Below are 24663 nucleotides of genomic sequence, written 5' to 3' on the forward strand. Positions count from 1 at the left end.
TTCCTGAGTTATTTTAAGGGCAGCATGAATCAATATAAACCAAGAATAGCTTTAAATGAGTTATGAAGTTGATTTTGTTATAACTACACCTTTTATGACATACTGTCCACAAAATACTGTTTAGCAGTGTAAAATTCATTCAGCAAAATATTTAAAATCAATACTCACAGATGCCAAAGCCTTTCCAAGTGCATCACCTGTCTGTGAACTTCCAGCGGCAGTCCCTCTGGTTCCTGAATATTTCAGGTAAAAAACAAAGAATTTTAGCAGGCAGACTTTTTTTTTTTTTAGCATTCTGCCATGATTTCAAGGGTGTTCTTTACCGTTATCTCACACACAGTCACAATAAATCACCAAATATTGTGTATGTGCTGTATGTAATGAGCTAATTTAAGATGGGTTCCTTACCAGTTTTTACATTAATGAAAATTTAAAAGCTTTTCTTCCTTCCTTTCATTTTTAGACTCAATACTAAAAAATACATCGAAAGATGTGGGGCTCATTGAAAATCCCCAAAGTAGGTTTTAGGAAGTTGTGCCAACCCAAAGCAGCTCACCGAGAATGCTATCTGATCCATTGATGGGAGGAGTGTGTGAGGCAGCAACGTATGGCGAACTGCTGGTACTGCCACGATGGAAGCTAGACATTGGCGGGAGACTCGTGTTTATGTCCGTTGGTGAGACTGAGTGTGGAGGATAGCTCTAGAGAAAGGAGGAAAAGGACATAATCTATTAAATACACTTTCTGCACATATGGCTGGACAACTATGACAACAGGTCAAAAAGAACATTACAAGCTGGCAGCTATAAAGCGTTACTATTGTCATGTACTTTTTAAAAAGGCAGGCTAAATGCAGTAAGCCCTGAAGTATTTACATGTCACAAGTTTTGGCAGAATCAAATCTTACACTTGTAATCCAAAGAGAAACACAAGTGAGGACAAAGTGCTGCCGCACCCTAGTCATATGTTACAGCCTACCAAGCGGTCATGTGAATGAAGGCTGCCGTAACTACTGGACTGAGACATGTGGGAAGTGGAGGTCCCCAGAATTCCACCAAAACCAGGCTGGCTCATCCCATTTGATGAACTCCAAAGGTCAGAAGAATTGTGGGTCCCATCTAAGACAAAAAGAGAAATATAAAATTTTCCTTAGCTAAAACGTTTTCTTTTATTTAGATGATGCTCTAAGAATTCCAAAGGGTACCCTCCAGATACTCGTTCCTTGCCCCTTCTGACTCAGTCTTCCATCTACTTTTCTTCCTTCCAAACTGTGTAATTACTATTTAAAAAGAAGGAATAAGGCTTTATAGTTAGAGGAGAAAAAAACCAATCCAAACTGTAGTCGGTATATTGTTATAAAAATCCTTAGAAGATCTAAATTCATATCAAGCAGGATAAAAAAAATCTCAAATTTGGGGATAGGTTGGATTTAATTTTGGTTAAATGGCATACCCATAAATATACAAAAAAGTTCTTTATAACAAGCAATGTGCGTTATTATAAAAAATTATGAAACTGTGGAATAAATAAGTTTCTCTAACAGCAAACATAAGAAATTGATAATGACTATATTATAGACAGTCTCCAAATGAAATGTGTTAGCAATGACTTCACTCACCAGTGTAAAGTCAAGGAAGCATTTATGTAGTGATTTACTGCTCCCATAGTATATGCTCCCCATAGTCCAAAACCACAGGAGACCAAATAAAAACGCAAGATACGAATTAAAGGAAATGCAACACTTTTTCTCTCTGAACAAGTCTTAATCTGTTCTATGATATTCACTGTATTTATATTGATCATTCTAGGGGTGACCTGAGTCTGCAATTTAAATAAGAAAGAGTTGTTAATAGCTTTCATTCACTTAAATTCTATGAGAAAGAGCAGCTCTACTCATTTTTCTCAAATGAAGTCCTTTATAAGTTCAATCAATACTAGATAGGCACTCCAAATGTTTGCTGGATATTCCGACTATACTGCAATCAGCAATAAATAACATTAGAAATTTTAATTTACTTTGGCCCCAAATGCATAGATACACCTGAATTCATACATACATTCATACATTTATACATGTGAATACCTGTGTAGGTATTCTCTTTCCTCACAGTTTTTAAAATATTAGTTAATATACAACAGATAAACTGCTGTAGGATTGACAACTATCAAGCAGTACTTACCCTGCATAAAGAAAGTGCTAGCAAACATACTGGTTGGTGGCTTGGGAGATGGATAACTAGGAGATTCACGGTTGAAATCATCTGAACTTGGGGATGGTGCATATACCTTAAAATTAAATGGGAAATTTAATTAAAATGGCTATGAGTGTCATATCATTTGTGTAATATGAGTGCTACATTTCACCAAGGGCCTAAAAAGGCCTATCTAATATCTATAAAGGCCTACCAGAAATCCAAAGAAGTGGACTAAATCCACATACGTAATCTAACTTGGTTACCACCTACATATTTGGTTTTGGCTGATTACTAGAGAAAAATACTACTCCAAATAATCTTCGTGTGACACTTACACCGGTGGTTGAACAAATCGTAAATGCTGACTTTGCTTACAAAACACAAATCCATATATAGGCTCATGATTCAAAATGTTGTGGTGGAAACAGATGTCTTTTGAATATAGCATGAAATAGAATTTGGGTTCGTAGAATTCATTCTTTTCACTGTTATAAGATTTATCAAAATCAAAATGAGTTTGGTTAAAAGTTACTATACTTTGTTATTATTAAAAGATATCCATGAAAGGCACAACACGGGTTTTCAGGAACTTGTTTAACTTATTAGTAAGGTTAGCAAAATTAAAACCAAATTCTGCTGAGGGGTTTTCTTTAATTTCAAGCAAACTTCTAAGTCTGGCACAGCTATAAGAAAAATCTCATTTAATTTATCAGAGCACTATTAATTTCCTTTGGTAAACCTTTGCTTCAGATAAGCAAAATATGAACATTCTGAATTGGCAAATGGCCAAAATTGTCATTTCTCTGCAAAACTAAATGGGCAGCCAAATATCCTTAATAATCAAAACATGATAAAACCATTCTCATGGTGATTACTAAAATCAAGAAGGAAAACAAAGAACAATTAAGGTAATGCATGCTCTGTAAAGGCAAAAGTAAACCAAGAGTCAGGAAGAATGGAAATGTGTCCTACTGAATGGTGTATGAAACGTATTTCTTTAGTTTGATAAGGGTATATCCATTAACTTTTACTCCAAAATAAAAATCCTAAGTGTTCACTTAAGTGGAAGCAAGTAGCTCCCTTATTAAAATTATGGGAGCATGTATAAAAATCATACACATATTTTTAGCATAAGCATAGAAAATTTCTGTAATTATACATAAGAAATCCAGTAGTTATACCTCTGGACATAGAGGTATCCTTCCAGAGGATGTTTACTTTATGTCCTTCTACACAGTCTGGTATTTTATCCCGAGCAAACATGTTTGTCTATGCACTAATAAAAAAGTTGACGAAGCACACACTGAGATTAAAATGGGGGCCAAGATTTTATTTACATAAACCATCATTCATACTCATTTATTCTTCCTCTGAGGCATTTAATAACTGTAAAGACTTCTGACAAATCACCTAACCTTCCAAGACTCAATTTCCTCATTGGTAAGATGGTGCTAATAGTACTTGCATTAGGGGGTTGATGGGAAAATCAAATGAGATAATACATATACAATGTTTCGCACAGTAAGCTCTAAGCATTAGCTAATGGTATCTCAATCATTTTTCTATCATTCTTGTAGGAGCCATTATACTGCCAATACTGCCCCTGTTCAGTCCCTGAAGAATGTTCCTTATAGTTTTTGTCTGCACATTTCTACTTAAAAAACAATTCATCCTAAATAAAAGGTTAAAAAGTCAATTTTTACTCTTCTTGCTAGTTGTTTCAATACTAACATAGGTGTGTATTTTTAATCGACTGGCATTCAGGTTAGTTTCCTCTCACATCCCAGAGGTAAAAACATACACCTGTGGTACCTGAGAAGTTCACGACAAGACAGATTTCTAAGAACTACCTAGAAGGACCCTAGATAAAGAAATTTAGCAGATAAAATGAGTTTTCTTCCCCATTATACATATTAAATACATTTTTCTAGTTTAGTGCTATTATATGAGGTAGTGTCAGAATGAAATAATTGGGTATATACAGTTGTGTTTGGAATGTATTACACAGGCTGATGGGCAGGAAAAAGTTTTCAGGAAAGGAACTTTGCAATTTTTTCTTTTAATCCAGTTTCACTACCTAAACTTAGTCACAGCTAGATGTCCCGTGTCCCCTTTACACATAGATTTTCCTAAACGAGGCTGAAACTACAAATGATGAAGAATAAAGTAAATCCATAGACACAGCAAGAAAATACAAATGAGAATAAAATTCAGAAGATAGCATTATGCTTCTTGGTACAAATGCTTATTTACTATATACACCATCTTTGATCTCAAAGTAGGAAATAGAAAATTCTCTAATTCTATCCAGGTCATAGATTGAAACATTGTGTAAGCCTCCAACTTATGAAAAACAATTTCAGTTTTGATGTGCCATCTCACACAAAAAATCTATATAATATGGCCATTTAAATGTGTATTTTATCAATTTATATTTACTTATTCTTATTCCCATTCAATTCACTGTATTCCATGCATGATATACTTACACTTTAAAAAAATCCTAAATGTTTGCAGTTATAAAAGCAAATAAAGGATAAATGTGACTAAACTGATTTACAAATCAAGGAGATACGCTGATCAGATAATGGTTAATGATCGTGGTCATGGAAAGCAAGAGAACCAAAAAACCCCACACAAAGCAGGACAGACTTGCCTATTCTTATGTAAAAATTTTAAGCTGTATGGAAAAAAACAGGGCTCATTTTAGAGGTAAAGTTTTTTTTAATGTTAGTCTTTATAAACACATTTTGAAAAATAAATGGACTTAGAAAAAATCGATCTTATAAATGAAAACGGTAAAAACTCTACTGTAAGTTTGTCATTTTATTTACTAACATAAGTTCAAAGTTTTTATCACCATAAAAATGTTTTGAAAAACAAGGTTCCCTAAGAGGCCCATCTAACAGCATTTCTAACACCAGCCAAATAACTTTACTTTTGGTATCTCAACCACAGCTTGCAAAAACATAGATGCAATGTTATGAAGCAGCAGTTGTGCCAGTCTCAATTTTTCAGATCAAAGAGTTCTTGCGGCAAAGCGCAACTGATGTGGTCTCAAAGACTTTATTAACTCCAGATGTAGGGAAACAGTCCGCCAATTCCACAAAAAGAGCAAGTCTCTTTTAGTTACAATCAGTACTGGCCACAAATTAAAACCAGACTGCTTATGTCATCTGATCACCTGCACTGAGATGCCAGGTTTTTTTTTCCTAGTTAATGATCTAATCATATGTTTACATCTTAAGTATGATTTTGTATCACAACAAACAATCTTAAAATTAAGAGAAAGGACTACATGTGCTTTAAGATTATTAAAATCTACTAGGAGTCAAACTGTTTTTAAGAGAAATAGAGGGGCACCTGGCTGGCTCAGTTGGTATAGAGCATCTGACTCCTGATCTCAGGGTTGTGAGTTCAAGCCCCATGAGGGGTACAGAGATTACTTTAAAAAATAAAATCTTATAAAAAGGTACTAAAGTAATTTAAGATGTTCTATTAAGTGGTAGCTATTTAGAAATTTTCTTGAGAATTCTAGCTTCTAGGGGCACCTGGGAGGCTCAGTTGGTTAAACATCCAACTTCAGCTCAGGTCATGATCTTGTGGTTCATGAGTTCGATCCCCACATCGGGCTCTGTGCTCAGAGCCTGGAGCCTGCTTTGGATTCTGTGTCTCCCTCTTTCTCTGACCCTCCCCTACACATGCTCTTTCTCTCTCTCTCAAAAATAAACATTAAAAAAAAAGAAGAAGAAAAAGATAAGATAGTGATAAAAAAAAAAAAAAGAATTCTAGCTTCTATTTCAGAATGTCAGGCTCATAGGAGTGATCATGGGACCGACTGTCTTTCTTCTTTCCCAAGCACTTATATTTTACCCTCCAGGAATGGTGATAAGAGTAATTCTGAGTGTCTGTTGAACAGACTGTAACATTTATTCCAACTCAAATGAATATAACTGAAAATCTAAGTCTGTTAGAAAAGAACAAATCCACAATATGTTTTTAGTGTCCTCATCCCATCCACCCAAACTGACTTTAAGAGTGACAGAGCACGTTAGGGATGAGTATTTATCAATTACTCTTTTTTTAAAAATTTTTTATGTTTTTATTTTATTTTTGAGAGAGAGACAAAGTGCCAGTGGAAGAGGGGCAGAGAGAGAGGGACACATGGAATGTGAAGCAGGCTCCAGACTCTGAGCGGTCAGCACAGAGCCTGACGTGGGGCTTGAACTCACAAACCATGAGATCATGACCTGAGCCGAAGTCGGATGCTTAACCGACAGAGCCACCCAGGCGCCCAACAATTACTCTTTACAGTGATTACACAATTATCCTTGGGATGTTTTAGCTCATACAACCAACTGGAGTCAAGTTAACAAAAACATTCCTTTTTACTTGCTTGGATGATTCAGTTTAGTCATATGGATAACTCCAAATTCAGGGCAAATCATTCTCTGTTCAGCTTTTAAAGGCTAAGCTGTGCACTGTGTTCTTCCTTTCAGTGCATCCTTCTGTGATTAATACTGGAAATATCCTTGTCAGGCAGGGGGGGATAATGATTTTCTGATAGTTATTGAGAAAAGACGCAAAGAAGGAGAAGTTTTTGTTAAAAAGATAGGTTTTTCTTGTCTTTTTTTTTTTTTTCAATCTTGTCACATCCCAGTGATGAGTTAAAAGACGATGTCACTCCCCATGCCTTTAAAAATAGATCCATAGCCTGTGTGGTGGCTGATATTTTTAAATGTTCCAAATGATGAGAAGATGAGTTGGGAATTTTCTTTAGTATGTGAGAATAGCTATATATCTTAATTAAGATACCCTTCCACAGAAAATGAGAGGAATGATTTAGATGAAATCTATCCAACAGAAGTTTCTGTGAAGATGAAAATGTTCTACATCGGTGCTACAGAATATAGTAGCCACGAGTTACATGACTATTGAACACTAGAAAGGTGAATAGTACAACTGAGGAATTGAATTTTTAATTATACTTTAATTTAAAGTCTTCTGTGACTAGTAGTTACTATACTGAACAACATAAGTTTAGATAATTTTTCCTTACCTAGTTTATAATTGCATAAATTACTGTGAAAAAAAAATTCTTGGAGTCTCATAAGCTCCAAGGCCTATGAAAACCAAAATCAGCCTAAACTGTCAAACAATTTAGGAACACCTTCACCTGATTTGGAAAAAAGAAAGGAGAAGCTTATATCCACTTTTCTAAACGTGCTCTAAAATACAGTAATCATTATCAAGATTTTATCCTGTTTAGGCTTCTATTAGCTCAGTTGTCAATATGATTTGAATAGCAGTTTTCTTTAAATTGCAACATGTTAAGTATCATTAAAGACTTCAATACATGCTAATATGGACCTCCAATATGTGAAAAGTTTAAAATAATAAGAGAAATCATCTTTAGCACAATCTTTATCAACTTACCAAAATAACAAAACAAAGCATTTGGCTAATTTCCTCCACGATCATAATTTCAGTTTGTTAAAATGTGTATTTGAGAGAGAGAGAAAGAGAGAGAAAGAAAGAGAGCGCGCGCGCGCGCACACACACACACACACACACACACACACGCGCGCGCGCGCGCACGCGCGCGTGAGTGGGAGAGGGGATGAGGGAGAGGGAGAAGCAGAATCCAAAGCAGGCTCCAGGCTCCCAGCTGTCAGCACAGAGCCCAATGTAGGGTTCAAACTCACAAACTGTGAGATCATGATCTGAGCCAAAGTCTGACACTTAACCGCCTGAGCTACCTAGGCGCCCCTCAAAATAAAAATGCAATATTGTATTCAGGAACATCCACTTACCTGATTTTTACATAAATATAGTTTATTGAACAATAAAAAATTTATAAGTATATTTGAGTACCTAAAATCTGGGGGGGGGGGGAGGGGAAAGTGTAGGTCACTGGAAAAAAAAGAAAACCACAATCCAAGTCAAATCCTATCTTTAAGAACTGTAATTAAACCTCCAGGCCAATAATTTTTAAAATATGTCTAAGGGTCAACTTAAAAATTGAGAAAAACTAGGTAATTACTGTAAGAATTCATTCTTTAGCTATTGCTGATTAATCCAAGTCCCTCACACAGTAATACAAACAACAGTTTCTACTTCTGAATTTTGGAGGCACTATATTTTGTAAAAAGAAGCTGTTTAAAAAAGAGTAAGTAAAAATTTTGCTTTAATAGTTCTACTAATTCAGATAAAAGTGCTAGATAAGTGTTAGAGGAAGTTAAAAAAAAATTCCTAAAAATAATTTCCTATTGATTTTCTGATCATTTGTAGCCATTATTTTCTATGAATACTGATCTGATATATAAACTCTGGTAAAAACTATCTTTAACCAAAATGGCAAAATTTTAAAGTCTCTGAAATTTAGGTCTTCCTACCTTCCTTGTATCTTCTCTAATCTAAATTAAAACAAATATAACCCCCAAAAAAGACATTACAAATTTTAAATAAATCTACGAAACAAAAATCTAACTTAAGAATTTTCCAATATCTAAGAATACTTAAATGACATATTTGATAAAATATCTCAATGCTTTTGGTATTTTACTATTACATAGAAATAGAAATGTTGCCATAAATCCCAAATCTACTACTGGGGCTTTTAGGGTAATTCTGAGCCTAAGAGGGGAAACACGTAGATAGTCCCACTACTCAATACCGTAAGAACTCAAACCAAAGGCATCAAAGTGAAATGTCTGAAGTAGAAGGACTAACTCAGGGGCATACAAACAATCTCTGTCAAGGAATCTTTTTACCTAATTAGCCTACTAAAAACACAACTGGAATTTCTATAAAATGAATAAAAATACATGTTTTTATTTTCAACAGTTTCATAAATAAAAGGATCAATGTCATTGCCCAAGAATTTATAGGGACATAGTTAGGGGTGGAATGAAGTAAAATTTCCTAACAACAATTAAGAAAACAAAATTCCAGCTTTCAGTACAAAGCAGCTTAAAATCAGTTACTAGTTCTGCTAACAAGAATAGTTGCTATTACTTGTTTTCAATTGTGAGAAAAATGTCTTAGGAAGTCAAGCACATTTTTATTAATCTGAAATTAACATCACTGGGCATATTTCACCAGCTCGTTACTGGAATTGCTATCATTGTTGTAATAACCACAGTTTTTTCTGAAGGATAAACTATGTAATTTTAAGGGACTGGGTTTGAAACCTGTATCCTAGGATAATATACTGAATAAAAGCAATGAATGTCACTTCTTAGCTCTCTACATTTTAAAGAAATTTATATCCAACAATACAGCACCTGATCTCTTCCTTCAATACACTCATCAATTAGTGGAAAGGGATAGAAATTTCTTTCTAAAACATTAACAAAGCTGATCAGTGACGACATACTCTCCTGGCAATGGCTGTAGTTTTGACTGACTGGTATTTGTGCCCACAAATTAAGGAAACAAAAAAACCCCAAATCCTTGGAATCATATCTGGAATACAGTTTCAGATAGTTTTGGTAGAGAGGGGAAAAATCAAAGAAGATTTAAGTGAAAGTCCTTGTCATTCTATGTCTTTAGCACTGTATCTTCAGAGAATTCTTAAATTACTTCATATTTTCCTTATCATACAAATATTAGATTTTACTCTACAGGGCCCACAGATAGGCTGGAAATTTGAATTAATTCAATTGTACTTTGCTCTCTCATGTTAATTAGCAATAAATCCCCAATGGAAACAAAATGTAGCTCTATATACGATCATGCTGGTTTCTAACCTTTTATTAACTGAAAATGTTTATTTGAAAAATAAGGCTTAGAAGTATTTACAATGCAATTTTATCTACTTCCTACTCTAATTCTTATGAAAATACAAATTACGTGGGCAGGCGGGTGCCAAAACCATGGCTAAACCAATTTTTACTACTGTGTGTTCTATTAGAAGAGGAGACTATGCTAGTCTGATTTCCTGAGTTTTTAAACATACCTAATTTAAAGCTCTTCATCTTAAATAGAAACTAGTAAAAATCTGCTTGACTGACCACATGAATTTACATTCATAAAACTGTTAGTCTCATCATATATACAAAATATATGTATTTGTAAGAATGGCCTAGTGTTTTCCTCAGTTACATCTTTCCAGTGCAGTATATTTTCATACACATAAATTACAGTAAGGATTAAAGAAGTTTGGCCCTTTGCTATGGAGACTAGTTAACTTGCCCTTGGGAAAATCTGCTCTTGAGAGAGAGAGCTGGGTTCAAGTCTGAACTCAGCACTTACTAACTGGGTGGTGCTTGAGCAAGTTACTTAACTTCCCTGAACCTCTTTTTCCTTATTTATAAAAGGAGAGTAGTAATAACTAAATGACAGAGTGTTTGTGAGGATTAAATGAGGTAAACATAAAGCTCTCAGCATAGTTCTTGACACAGACTAGTCCTTCTAATCATGTTAGTTCCTGTCTCTTCTTTCCCAGATTCCACTGAAAGAAGCTCAATATTAAAAATGTGCTTCTAAGCTTGAGTTTCAAAACTTGGATTTCTGTGTTGTCTCTAATAAGATTAAAATAATCCCCTGATACAATTAAAAGAGCATCATGTCTGTACTTGCTGCAATTTTTATACCTGGAACACTCTGTAGCATCTTCAGTTCAAGGCCTAGAAAATGGAGGCTGATCAGATCAGAGGAAGGCCGAAACTCCAGAATCCTCAAGGTGAAGAAAACAGGAATCCTCTCCTCCCAAAACTTTACTTCCTTTACCTCTAAGACTTTCTACCTTTCTGCACAAAGGACACGATTTAGTCATATCAATGAGAAAACTGAATGCAGGCCAAGTTCTTTATATATTAAAGGATGCTCAGAAACCTATTATTCCTTGCTATTTTTTAAATCTCAAAAAATCGGTAATATTCAAAATGTTTTTCAGTTTCCTATTTATAATAAACACATTAATATTTTACAGTATGGTACAGAATACAACTACACAAAAGCTACAGATGATACAGATCATTAACCCCTTCTCTTTTCAAATAGTGGGGAAAATAGGGTTAACATCTTGGCTTTTCTTTACTGAATAGAGATGCCCACGCCTGTTATATTTCCAACAATACAATGCAACCACAAAATCTTAGATAATATGGAAAGCCTCTTTTCTCCTTAATTTTTTTTTTTTGCTAGAGATTATTCAGTCTTACTATTAAAATACCTCAAACATCCTTAAATATATGAAACCAACTTGAAAATTTAAAAATAAAATATGGAAAAAAAGAGAAAGCATTTTAGACCAATACCACTTAGGATTTCTTGCTGCCTAATACCCATAATGGGATCTTAAAAATGAAATCAATGTGAACCTATTAGCATTTTAAACTATTAATCTGCCCTATCATCTAAAATAAACTGTAAGGTGGGATTAAAGAGTGAGCTTAAATTTAACCTGTTCACTATGAGAATTACATAAAAATTCCATAACTTAAGTAAGGAAGTATATTTCACTAAAGTCTGGAAATACTAAGTTACAGTGCCAGTTTCTACCATAATGCATTTATGGGTAGACAATCCCCAATATATACTAAAATGAGGCATTTACATAGTTTTTGGATAATATAATTACATACTATATGGTTTTCTTATTGAAGAGTTAGAAGAGAATAAAAAACTAGAGGGTAAAAATAAAATAGATATAAGAAAATACATTAAGAGTAGGACCTTAACCTATAGAGAACTAAGCAATATATCATCTCTTTATGCATTTTTCAAGAACATAAAAGTCACCTTTGACCTATATCAGGCACAGGCTATCAATTTTCAGGCTACACTTCTCTATCATACCAGCTATGTCATCTACCGTAAGTCTGGAAATACTTAATACCATCAAAGATGTTCCCTGCCCCCAGCCCAATGTAGAACAAAGAGAAATGTTGTAATAGAGTGATCTGTACTCTCAAAAGAATGAAGTCTAAACTCAATTTGAGTTACAGTCTCTCTGCTTCAGAGGTCCTGTATAATTAATTTTACTGAACTCACAGACACACACACACACACACACACACACACACACACACACACACACTCTGAGAAAAGACTATTTTACTTAGAATTAGACATAAAAGAAAAGTATTTTCACATTTTAATGACAATTGGTAAAGACGCTATAGAATAGAAATCAAGTAATTTCACTTTTATTACTCATCTAAATCTATCTCTCACATTCTCCAAAGCTATGCTTTTATGGGTAGAGTGAACATACACTTCTTGATCAGTTTAGGATATTTTGGCTTGATCATCATTTTTTAAGAAAGCTTACCCAAACGTTAACAACCAAATGCTAACAAGAGTCTAAGGAGGCCTTCTCAAAGCAGTCAAAGAATGAAAAAGTGCTTTCATTAGTTCTCATGTACCCTGGTTAGAACCATATGTTACTTTAAAATATTTTCAAGCAGTAAAAAGGGAGGGAACAAACATATCTGATTTTATACCTATTTTAGGAAAATGTGATTAAATTTTCTTTATAACTTCAAACATTAATATTAAAAATACCTCCATCCCCAACCATTAAAAAAACAACAACAACACTAAAATCATGTATGTATTTAATAAGACACCTGAGGGGGGAATTTCTGTTTTGGAAAGACTGAAGAGAAAAATACTGAATTTCTGACACGAACCCAAGATTGTTATTCACCAGTATGACATTTCTATAATGTTTATCAATTATCTTACAAGGATAACTCCTATCGAATCTTCCAGAGAAGTTCACTTTCTTTTTAAAATATACAAAATCTTCTGACTTAAAGATACTTTTGTAGAAACCTACTAAAAAATACTAAGTAATTAAAGAATAGGAAAGTCTTGCTTAGCAACACAGAAAAGTATTATTTTAAAACATCTAACCATGTGCTATAAATTGACCAGAAATACATTCTTTGGAAAATGTTTAAATGCATTCTTTGAAAAACAGTGATTTATTTTATGAATCTGTACAGGGTCAAAATTCTAGTTTGATTGGAAACAGATGGTATCCCAGTAAAGTCGGGCTCTGGACCTGAAACTCCAAACAGGAAATACGGTCCTCACTAGCTGACTGCTTCCCTAATCATTCCCAGAGCTTCATACTTGTTATTTTTATGAATATCCAAGATGACTTTCATCTTTCCCTTCTATCTACAAAGCATCAAACACTCCTCTCTCTCTGTGAGTGCGTGTGTATGTATTTTATATGTAGACTAGATGTTTACAATATAAGAAAACATTGAAACAAATGTACTTTCGAGCTCATTGCTAGTAAAGACATCAGGCATTAAAAATAATAACTCACAAATTCAAGTTTATTTTCTAACCTATTTAAAAAATAAAAGCGAACAACTACTGAGTAATAGTATCAAAGGCAACTTTACTGACACTACTTACAAAGAAATACATAGTTTAAATGTATTGCAGAAAATGAGAGAACTCACAGGTTTTAGTAAAAAGCAATTAATCTACACTGCTTTCCATTAAACAACCCAGTTAGAAGCTACGTGAACAAAGAAAAAGACTTACCGTTTTCCCATTGTAGTAATACATCAAAGAATTGCTGCCCATTCCAGGGACAGGGTAAGCACAATACATGTTGATTTTGAAAATGCTAGTTTGCAGCTAATGCACACAGCTTCTCTCCAAGACATACATCCACACAGCCAAACAGAGTTAAGTCTTCAGCACTATGCATCCACACATGGATCTACTCAAAAGGAACTTATGCAAAATAGGACTGAACCAACTCACAGAGCACAGAGGGAGGGTTTATGCTGTAATAACCTCTTTCAATTTCTGTCAAGACCTTGCATTGGTGGAGGATACCAATAAGACAAAGTTTGGGGTATTAAAAAAATACAAGCCACTTACAAATGCTAAATAATGAAAATAGATACTGTTCCTGGAGATAAATATTCCAGTAAATTGTTAATTTTGTCATCTCTCTCTCAAAGAAAGGCAAATTGACATCTGTTAATCTGTTTTTAGTTTTAATTAAATTAGACTACAGGTGGCAGGGAAACCTAGCTTGCTACACCTCTAGCAACATTACCATCTGGCCTGCTCCAAAGTTGCTTCCAACTTTGATAAACACATGATCAAGCTATCAGGAATTGGAAACACTGAATCATGTCTAACAAGAAGGATCTAGACGGTTAAGCCTTGTACAAAATCACTTCTTGGAGAAAGCAGACCCATCATGTAAGTACCTCTGAACTAACTAGAAAAAACCATGATTTTTTTTTAAGTTATAAAAATCATACTGAAAAAAGTTTTGAAAGGAGCACATTTCATGAAAAAGTTCAGTATAAAAGCTTAAAAAATTATCTTGAAAATAAATGTTTGTTAAAGCAGACATATTTAATAAAGATTTTCAGTTATAAATCTCCTTAAATTCCTCATTCACAACACCAATTAAAAAGTTTATAATGGACTGCACTCTTCCAGAACATCTAATATGTAAAAGCAATTCAGTAAATGGAAAAAAAACAAAGTTTTGTTTTTCCTTATATAAAAGTATGAGAGGCTGGTGTGTATAACACACAAGATAGGCATTATAGCTGATAAACAAAAAAGGCTTCTTGGAAGTCTTTCCTCCAAGTTCATTATTGTTCTTAAAGAATAGCTTATATATTCATATTTTTATGTTAATACTCAAATTTCTCAAAAAAAAAAAAACAGCATGGGAATAAAAGTCCCTTATAAGGACTTAAACAATTCACTGTACTTATAAGTCAAAAGGTTTTAGACACTGCTTGCAAATACATGTTTCTCCCACAAATTATTTTGTTATTTAAAAAATTTTCAATTTGTCTTTTGGATTTGTCTGGATTCTAACCCGGAAAAACAGAAGAGAAACATTTCTTTTCTTCCCATCAAAACCTCTTTGTAATACTGTCTCTTCTCTCTGTGCCTTGTAGGTTCTAACAAAACTGCTAATCAAAGGAGAGCAAACAAGGAGTACATCACCTTTTTTAAAGGCACCTTTCATGAAGCAAAGCTCTTCTAAAAAATATTCCAGAAATATTCAATAAGACAGTAAAAAAAATCTGAAAACAAACAAAATCTATTCTTATGAAACATATTGATCAAATTATAGTAATAAAACCAAATCAGACAATAAGGCCAGCTAACTTCACAATGTTTAAAAGCTGATGGTATCGGAATAACAATAAAACCTCCCCACATTCTCCAGATACGGAAAAGGCTAAGCAGCAGCTGCAAAAGAACATCACTGTACAGCAGACTATTAAAATGCCAGTCTGCAGAGTGGTTTGTAACTTCCTCCCTCCTGAGAGGCCACAAAGACTTCATTTCAATCCTTAGAGAACTGTGTAAAAAGCTTTGATTTACAATTAACAATGCCACGTCTTAAAACCATTCAAGTAAATTTTACTCTTTCATAGATACAGTCATTCCCTAACAGAACAACTACTCTTAAAAAAAAAAAAAAAGGAAAATCAATTATCTAAAATAAAACTTTCTTTCTCTTAATGATTAAAATTTAAAAACAAATTTTGAATAGAAATTGAGGAGGAATGGGGCAAAGAGGGAAGCCACAAAACACTGATAATACCTGAACGTTTTCTTCCTATAATCATTGCTCCAACCTGAGACAACTTCTGTATGTTGGTAACAACAACAACAACAAAAACAACAACAACAACAACAACAAAATCCACTTATAGTAGTTAGGCTCATTTCTCTGGGATTTGCCAGTAAAGAGTACTATTTTGTCTGATAAAAACAAACAGTATAATGTGAACCCAACTATGCAATCTTAGCTATTAAAACACAATGAAAATTTTAGTATTTCATTAACAGTTCTTTATTTTAGATACAACTATATGATACTGTGAAAAGAATAAACAAATATTCAGGTAAAAGAAAACTGAGACTAAAGCCAGACAGCATAATCTTTTACTCTTCTAAAGTAGTTTATTAAGCAATTGGAGAAGTTTGCTACTAAAGCTGAAACCTGAATGTGAAATGTAATAGTTTCTAAAGAGAGTTGAGTAATTAAAAGCTTTTGCTTCTCTTTTTCATTCCTGCTTTCAAAAACACAGATACAAAATCCATACAGGTGCATCTAAAACAGCTCCCTCTTCCCCAATATACAACATATTCACTTGGTATATGCTACTGCCTAAATTCAAAAGCAGAATTTAGGAAGCAGAAACTTAGAAAGAGAGATCTACATACATATGACATTAAATGATTTTTTTTGAACACAGTAAATCATCATGAAAACGGTGGTAATCTAAATAAAGTGTTCCCATATTCTACTTCTATGCTATAGCAAGGTCTTCCGTTACTCCCAAATATCATTTTTTTTAAGCCGGCTTTACCCCAAAGAAACTAAAACTGGTTGATGTAGACAATCATTTTCTTTATCACAATTACAAATGATCTTTTAGAAGTGTTTTTTCTCTTCCCCAAAAATATTTTGTGAAAAAATTCTAATTTAATCTATGTAACAGCTGCAGCACATTTTTTTTCCTTAAGAAGAATCATATTACAGGAAAAAAAGGCATATAGATGGATCAAGTACTGCTCTGGTGAATGCAGTTGTTTAATCTTTGCCTTTTTTTTTTTTTTTTAAAGGAACATGTCAAGGGTTAATCCTGTGACTCAGTCTGACAAAACGAGTCAGCTGGAGACAGGGCCACTTTTTAAATGTGATTGCAGACAGACGTGCAGTCTGCACAGGAGCTCTGAACTGTCATGTACTTTTTATCCTGAATTGTTTCCACCCACAATTCTACGTAATCACTTATATGTTATTCTAAGAGTATGTGATCTGACTTAATATTCATGCTACCTCGTCTAATAATCTAAACAATCACCAAGTTTTATAACAAAATGGGCATTCCCGTAAACACTGGCAACATGATTAATGAAAATGTCACAGAACCTTGGAAAAAATATGACTTGGAGCCATACATCTTTTATTAGCAAACTGATGATTCCTGGTTTGAGGATTATTGCATTTCACGTATGGTTCCCCTTCCTTCAATAGTTCAGGATGTAATGTTTATTGCCTTTCCAACAGCCATCAAGCACAGACCTAAACTAGATAAGAAAAAGCTATAATGTACTTTGCCTAAGTGATTTTACTTCTTTACTGAAGATACAGATTTAGGAAATGATGTTTTCAAAAAGTCTACTAGGTAGGGACTATCTGGCAACTTCTGTTTAAATCCCAATCCCACATGCAAAAATTTCCTTTTTCCTTCTTATTTTCCTGTTGGTTCAGAAACAGACAACTTTTCCTTGGAGAGCTATGCAAAATTTCATGGAATTACCTATACAGTATTATATTTTAATCTATTTTGTTAGCTCTTCTTATCCCTATTTGGATCACTATAGCTCTCTTCCCCGTTTTTTAAACTATTCTTAAGAATGTTTCAAGAATGATCTAAAATTCTAAAAAGTTTTCAAAAGAAAATTCTGAATTACACATCTTGAATTAATTAGTAATAAAGGTCAGTTAATGGTTTATCTTATTGTACATTTTTCTAAAACAAGGAGGCAACATTCTGGTGTCCCAAAAGGCTAGAGTATCTAACTGCCTAGAAAAGTAAATCTAAAACCTGTTCAGAAGATTCCTCTTGAAAAGTTTCAACATTATTTCTAAGTGAATCAATTCCTGGAAAATAAGACTTTCAGAGTGATAAATGGAGCCAAACAAAGTTTACATGTGAATAATTCCACAAATGAGCTCTGTATTTTCCTAAGCATGAAACTCAGTAAATAGCTAATAAATTATGCAAGGGAAGTGGGAGTGAGGATAGGTTTAAGAGGGATAATAAGTGAGGGAATCTACAAGTGGGCAGATTCAGAGCAAAAGACCCTTCCCCAATGCCTCCTCTTCCTTATTTAGCTTGTAGACAGATGACATGTGAATGAATGTGGTCTCCTACTAAATATGCAGTATTTCAGTTAGCCTGGCTAACTAAATCAGACACAAAAATTCCAGGTTTTATATCTGAATATTATATTGTAGATTTTTCTAGTACGTGCTGCTCTGTTACTAAAAACCACTCCTAAGTGTTCAGGAAGTTGCTTCTGGTCTTTTTCTAAAACCCTCACAATTTACAAAATTTACTTTTGCAAAAGAGAAAGCAAGAATATAAAACTCTAGCAAAATAATGCATCTCTCTTAAACCAATCCATTAACATTCAATGCATATTATTTAAAGATAATAATGCTATTAATCTGAAATCATATAATGCACCTTCTAATTCAACAATGTCACTCTAATTTTGTTGATTCCTATCACTCAGTAAAGAGGCTTCCAAATACTGTCTTTCCACTATATAAAAATCTTAAAAATCAATGACTTTATTTTGTGATTTTTATATTTCAGGTGATACTCTGAAAAAATCGTTTCAATTATGCCTTAATTTTGAGTACCTAAATCTCAGCCAAACCAAATAATAATCAGACTTATAATGGATGGTATTATAGATTGGTCCGAGCACTGGTACACAGTTTATTTGGATATTGGTAGGATATTAGGAGTATCAACATACATATAAACATATACTTCTCAGAGCAGAGTAAAAACAATGCTGGAGTTTACAAATCATGTCTGTCTCATTACCTGTCTCAGAGAACATCAGATTTCTTATTACAAAAATCTCAAATCTAACTTGAGTTTTACAAATGCTTAATGATTAACAAAATAGAAAACATCTATCTCTATAGCCAATGGCGAATCAGCTATATAAACTGTATATACAGGGAACAAAGAAAACTGTTTAGTTCCCCCTCTGACAACCATTTGAGTATAATGAGGATGTGTAAAAACAACTATAACTTCCGGAGGAGAACGCAAATAAATCTCTTTTGGGGGTAAATAAATAGTATCCTCCTGATAGCAATATGAACAGATCATACAAAGCCTCTAAAAGACTATCATTAGACACCCCTTCAAATGAGATAGAACTATAATTACTGAGAATCTGTAAAACCTGAAGCAAATTGCATGTTTCTTTTCATCACAAACTCACTATGACAAAGCAGTTTTCTTTGAAAAATTAAAGGAAGGGGTCCGCTCTCCCAAGTAATTCCTACATCTCTTGGCTGTCCATTTCTTTCCCCATATGAATTGCAGTTTGTCACTCCTCATCTGCCACTTGAAATAACATGGTAAGAGAATCATTAACTATGTTGCAACTTGATAATTTTCCTGCAGATGGCTCTGTAATCACAGGACTGCCTAATGGTGTGTGTGCATGTAAAGAAATGATGAGGAGGATACCCAAGTTTTTAGATCCCTCAATAAACGAGCACTCCTAAAGAGCTTTCAAGACAAAGCTTTGCACTATTGACAACCCAACAACAAAACAAAATGGTAAGCAAACAAAGCTATTATTTAAAATCATCTATAGAAGGTGAACAATTTGGTCTTGGGTTAAATTAGCTTAGGAAAAGTGCTGCCTGATTTTTTTGTTTCTTTTTCCGCAGTTTTTTTCTTCTAAGCTGGAAAGCAGTAGATCCTTTCCATGGAAGAAATGGAATAACAACAGATATAATATTCTTATTTTTTTTTTAAAGAGACCAAAAATAACATCTGCATTTTAGCCTAGAGCCATTTAAAGAATCTGCAATCTAAAGCTCTAAGTAACTTATACATTAGGCTATTTTTGGCCCCAATCTATGTTTTGTGCTTGAGTAAAAATTCTTGTTCATGGTAGTAATTTTTAAATACTTCATATCTATAATTAATTAAATAGTTAGAGTCTACCAAATCATCTTCCTCATATTTTGTAAGCAAGTAACAAAATAAAGTTAATTTTAGCTTTAATCACTGGAAGAAGCCATGCAGATCCTGAATTTACAGAAAAACCTTCTCAAAAAGAATGGTTTCTTACTATTAAATTATGGGGACCACTCTCAACAAAAGCCAAATAATACTTCATTTTAAAAACACATCTGAGGAGCGTATAATAAATGAGGGAGGAAATGAGAGATGTGTCAGTTCAACATAGGACAAAGCAAAACAAAAGTTGGACTAATGTTTAGTATGTTTCACTGGTCAAGGCAAGAATGACACCCCAACAGAAAACAGCCATAAAACTCTGAAAGATGAAATCTGTTAACTTACTTGTTCTATGTATTGTGAAAATTAATAAAAGGAAACCTCACTAAAGTGGACTGAGGATGCTAGAAGGGGTGGCTGGAAGGGGAGTCATACTAGTCAAAGTTAATTACAGGAAACTTTGTAAATTACAGTCTAAGTTCCATTGCTGCAAAACGCAGGATTTAAATTAGGCCAAAGATTTCCTAGCCATTTCACCATCAATAAAACCTTTTATTATTTACTCCACCCCAAAACACTGAATTCCTATTTTGAAAGATTTTTGTCTCTTAAACTCTTTTTTTTATTAAATTATAATGAATATTTTTCCCCGTTAAAAAAGGAACAAAGCCATATGAATTTCATTCAGAAATTCTTTCTTTTTTTAGATTTTTAAAAAATCTTTAAGATTTTATTTTTTAATCTTTCTTATTTTTTAAATCTTTTTTAAGATTTTATTTTAAAATAATCTCTATACCCAGAGTGGGGCTTGAACTTACAACCCCAAGATCAAGAGTCACATGCTCTACTAAATGAGCCAGCTGGGTGCCCCTCATTCAGAATTTCTGATTAAAAGGGAAATGAAGCATTGCCATGCTGAGCTGAAATAATTCTAGTAAAAAAAAACCAAAAACCCTGATGTTTCAGAGACCATGGATAATTTTACCTAATTTGTTAGATTTTTTGAAATATTTTACATCTTCTTATAGTACTATTTTTGAAGACCCAGAGCTGTGACTCACTGGTGGAGATGAGACCCACTGTCCATACCAATCTTAAACTGTATTTTTGTCATTGTATCTGTAAGTGGCATAATTAAAAGCTTAAAAGCCTCACATAAAATGAAAGGTTAATCCAAAAGGAAATCCAAAAACATAATTACAACTTCTCAGTTCCAAGCAGAGCCTGAATGCTTTATATTCTAATAACATTTATGTTAGCAAATGGAACATACATCTTTATGAGGGGTTAGTTATATATTTCTATTACCTAGTAATATTTTCATTTAAAACATTCTTTTAAAAAACTATGTAGTGTCTAGAACAAAATGGTAAAAATAAATAAATAAATAAATAAATAAATAAATAAATAAATAAAAAGATAGATGGGTTGACATCTTACCAATAGGTGACAACTCTTACCTAACTTTGTCATTGTTCAATTGGCTCAATAACAATTTTGACTTCTCAGTAAAGTACAATTTGATCTACAGGCCAGACATTTTATATTTAATATAGCATCATCTGGAAAATAAAAGATTTTTGGCCATATCCTTCAAACAAACATGTAAGCCTCTAGAGAGATGGCTTTGTTATAATTTTAGCAAGCAACAGAAAGTTAAGGAGTCAGTGGGGAGCCCATCATAATTAAGTAGGCTGTGGCTCCTGCACTATTCTGCAATAAAGAATTTTGGGCCTGTGATTTGCTTCTTTGTGCCTTTTGGCTGGAGAATTTGTACATCAATAAAAGATTGTATGTGGATTATAAACAAAGGTGGCTGTAATGGTTATGTAGGCTGGAAAGCTTACTAGGTACAATAGGAAATTAAAGAATGAAAATTAGTTAGCAATACCATAACACCTTTACAGGTATGTGATCTTGAGAACACCTGTTTACCCTATCATTGGTTATTTTGGATTCCAATTACATATATATATATATATATATATATATATATATATATATATGGCTCAAACTATTAGTGCTGCTAAAACTGGAATAAAGATCCTACGAATATAAGACTATCAAATGTTGAGACCTCACACGGATAACTGCAAACTCTAACATATCTAACAGAGGGAAAAACTAAGTCTGTATAACTGGAAAGAATTTCAGTGACCTTTGCCACTGAAAAGACTTCTCCTTTTCTGATAAAAAATTAGAGATTTTCTTTTCCTCCCTGAAGAGCTTTTACCAAGTTTAAGCATACTAAACACTTATTATGTAGATGGTTAAAATATACCTAGTTCTTCTTGCAGTATGTTAAATTCATACTGCCCAGTATGTTTTTAAAATTCTTTTTTTAACATTTATTTATTATTGTGAGAGAGAGACAGAGCGTGAGTAGGGGAGGGGCAGAGGGAGAGGGAGACACAGAATCCGAAGCGGCTCCAGGCTCTGAGCTGTCAGCACAGAGCCCGACGCAGGGCTCTAACTCACGAACCACTAGATCATGACCTAAGCCGAAGCTGGACACTTAACGGATTGAGCCACCCAGGCGCCCCTTGCCCAGTATATTTTTTATGCCTTCTGAGTCAACTCAACTGAGCATGGCCCAGGATAAAGGAAAAGTCATGGCTATACTGTTTTTTTATTTGAGTTTGTTCATTTATTCAACAAATATACACTGAGCATCCATTACGCAGCAAGGTGCTACAGATAAAACAACATAAAGAAAGCCCCTGCCTTATCTAGTTTCTCCTGGGTGAGACAGAAAAATTATAGTATATCAGAGGGTAATAAGTGTTATAGAGAAAAAAATACAGCAGGTTAGAAAAGAGGGAGTGACAGGGACATGTTGCCATTTTATTTAGAACAGTCAGGAAAGATCCCTAGGGATTGTTATGTGATCAAAGAAAAAAGTATGTGAGAAAACTAGCTATGTGGACACTAAAGGGAGGTATGCTCTGGCAGAGAAATGCAAAGGCTCTGAGGATTGATATCTTTAAGGAAAAGTAAAAGAGGGCAAGTGTGTGGCTAGATAGGTAAATTAATGGGATATGCTATCTGGGAAGTAGCAGGGGTCAGATCAGAAGGGTCTTGACAGTTATTTTAAGGATCTGGTTTTACAGTGGTAAGAAATGCTGTTGGGGATTTTGAACAGAAGAATATCATCTGATTTAGATTTTAAAAGGATCTTCCTGTGTTAAGAAAAAAAAGACTGAAGGAAAAGTGGAAGACTAGCTGGGAAGATGTTGCCATAATTCAGAAAAGGAATAAAAGTGGCCTGGTCAATGATGATAGCAACAGGTGGTGACAAATGGTCTAATTTTTGAAGATAATTTTACTATGAGGAATTTAGTATGGGAAGATAACCAATATTTCATTTTTATGTCAGTGAAACTACAGCTTCCCCCCCCCCCTTTAGGAATAGGTTTCCTATATTCCAGTTTTCCATCTGTCACATAAAGATCAGGACCTTATATTGTTAACTGGGTTAATCCTAAGGCACTGTAGAGTAATGGCTGAATTGCCTGTAATTTACCCCCCCCCCCTTTTTTTTTTTTTGCAAATTTACTCCTTTTTTTTTTTTTTGCAAAATAGTTATTTTTTGCAAAAATAACTCCTATTGTATGTAACTGGGAGTTAACTGCATAAATGCAGAGAAAAAAATAGGACAAATAATTCAGTTTCTTTACAAAGAAAAGAAGTTAACATATTTTTGATGATGTGAACAGCCAGAGTAGGAGGAAGTCGAAAAGTACAGCTTGGAGAAGGAAGTCATTAACAGATGATGTTCCCTATTATAGTTAACATAAAGTAATGGCTTTACAGTATTTATTTTTATCCTTTTAATTTAATTCAAAAAGCATTTCCTGGACGTGCCCAGAGGGCAACAATTACTCAACAGAAAAAAATTTCAAAATATTTCTTTCCAAAGGTCAGACTTAGGTTTTGACTATAAGCATCATGAAGACAGGGTACATGGGTCCATGCTTTATTTATACTTAAATCTATAGGGCCTAAAAGAATTCTTCACTCATGATAAGTACTTGATATATAAATGGATTCATATTCCATTCACTGGAGATCTATTAAATGGAGCCCACTTTAGTGGGAAAGAGTTTCTAATTCTTATTCAAAGTACTGGGTTTTAAAGGTGCATGGGTGGCTCAGTTGGTTGAGCATCAGACTCTTGATTTCGGCTCTGGTCAGGATCCCAGGGTCATGGGATTGAGTCCTGCTTTGGGCTCCATGCTGAGCATGGAGCATGCTTAACATTCTCTCTCTCTGGGGCACCTGGGTGGCTCAGTGGGTTAAGCATCCAATTTTTGATTTCCACTCAGGTCAGGATCTCACAGTTTGTGGGTTCCAGCCAGTGTTGAGCTCTGCGCTGACACTGCAGAGCCTACTTGGGATTCTTTCTCTGCCCCTCTCCCCCTTGCATGCACGCCTGTGTGCACTCTCTTTCAAAAATAAGCAAACATTAAAAAAAAAGTTTTGGGGTACCTGAGTGGCTAAGTTGGTTGAGCGTCTGACTTCAGCTCAGGTCACGATCTCATGGTTGTTGAATTCTAGCCCAACATAGGGCTCTGCGCTGACAGGGTGGAGCCTGCTTGGGATTCTGTCTCCCTGTCTCTCTGCCCCTCCTGCACCTGTCCCCATCCCATCAAAATAAATATATAAACTTTAAAAAATTCTTTAAAAAAAGTTTCTAGCTAATCTCTTTAAAA

At 34.1% G+C, this 24663-nt stretch overlaps 1 protein-coding gene across 11 annotated transcripts in view; it reads right to left on the reverse strand.

Moving 5' to 3' along the window:
* The window catches only part of TCF12 (transcription factor 12), a 382275-nt gene that overhangs the window by 48152 nt on the left and 309460 nt on the right, over positions 1 to 24663 (reverse strand). For 8 of the 11 annotated variants that reach the window (XR_007152836.1, XM_047861844.1, XM_047861848.1 and 5 more), the window contains 4 exons: positions 2181 to 2286; positions 979 to 1118; positions 557 to 701; positions 169 to 233 (listed from right to left, as the gene is read on the reverse strand). Coding sequence is in view for 10 of the 11 variants with exons in the window: in XM_047861844.1 (XP_047717800.1) it covers positions 169 to 233; positions 557 to 701; positions 979 to 1118; positions 2181 to 2286 (456 nt within the window). In the remaining variant the exon portion in view is untranslated. Of the gene's footprint in view, positions 1 to 168; positions 234 to 556; positions 702 to 978; positions 1119 to 2180; positions 2287 to 13709; positions 13973 to 24663 lie in introns of those variants that run through there. The other 3 variants (XM_047861853.1, XM_047861851.1, XM_047861852.1) reach the window with 2 other exon arrangements.

The sequence above is a fragment of the Prionailurus viverrinus genome, chromosome B3, assembly GCF_022837055.1.
Source record: "Prionailurus viverrinus isolate Anna chromosome B3, UM_Priviv_1.0, whole genome shotgun sequence".
In the NCBI taxonomy this organism is placed as follows: domain Eukaryota; kingdom Metazoa; phylum Chordata; class Mammalia; order Carnivora; family Felidae; genus Prionailurus; species Prionailurus viverrinus.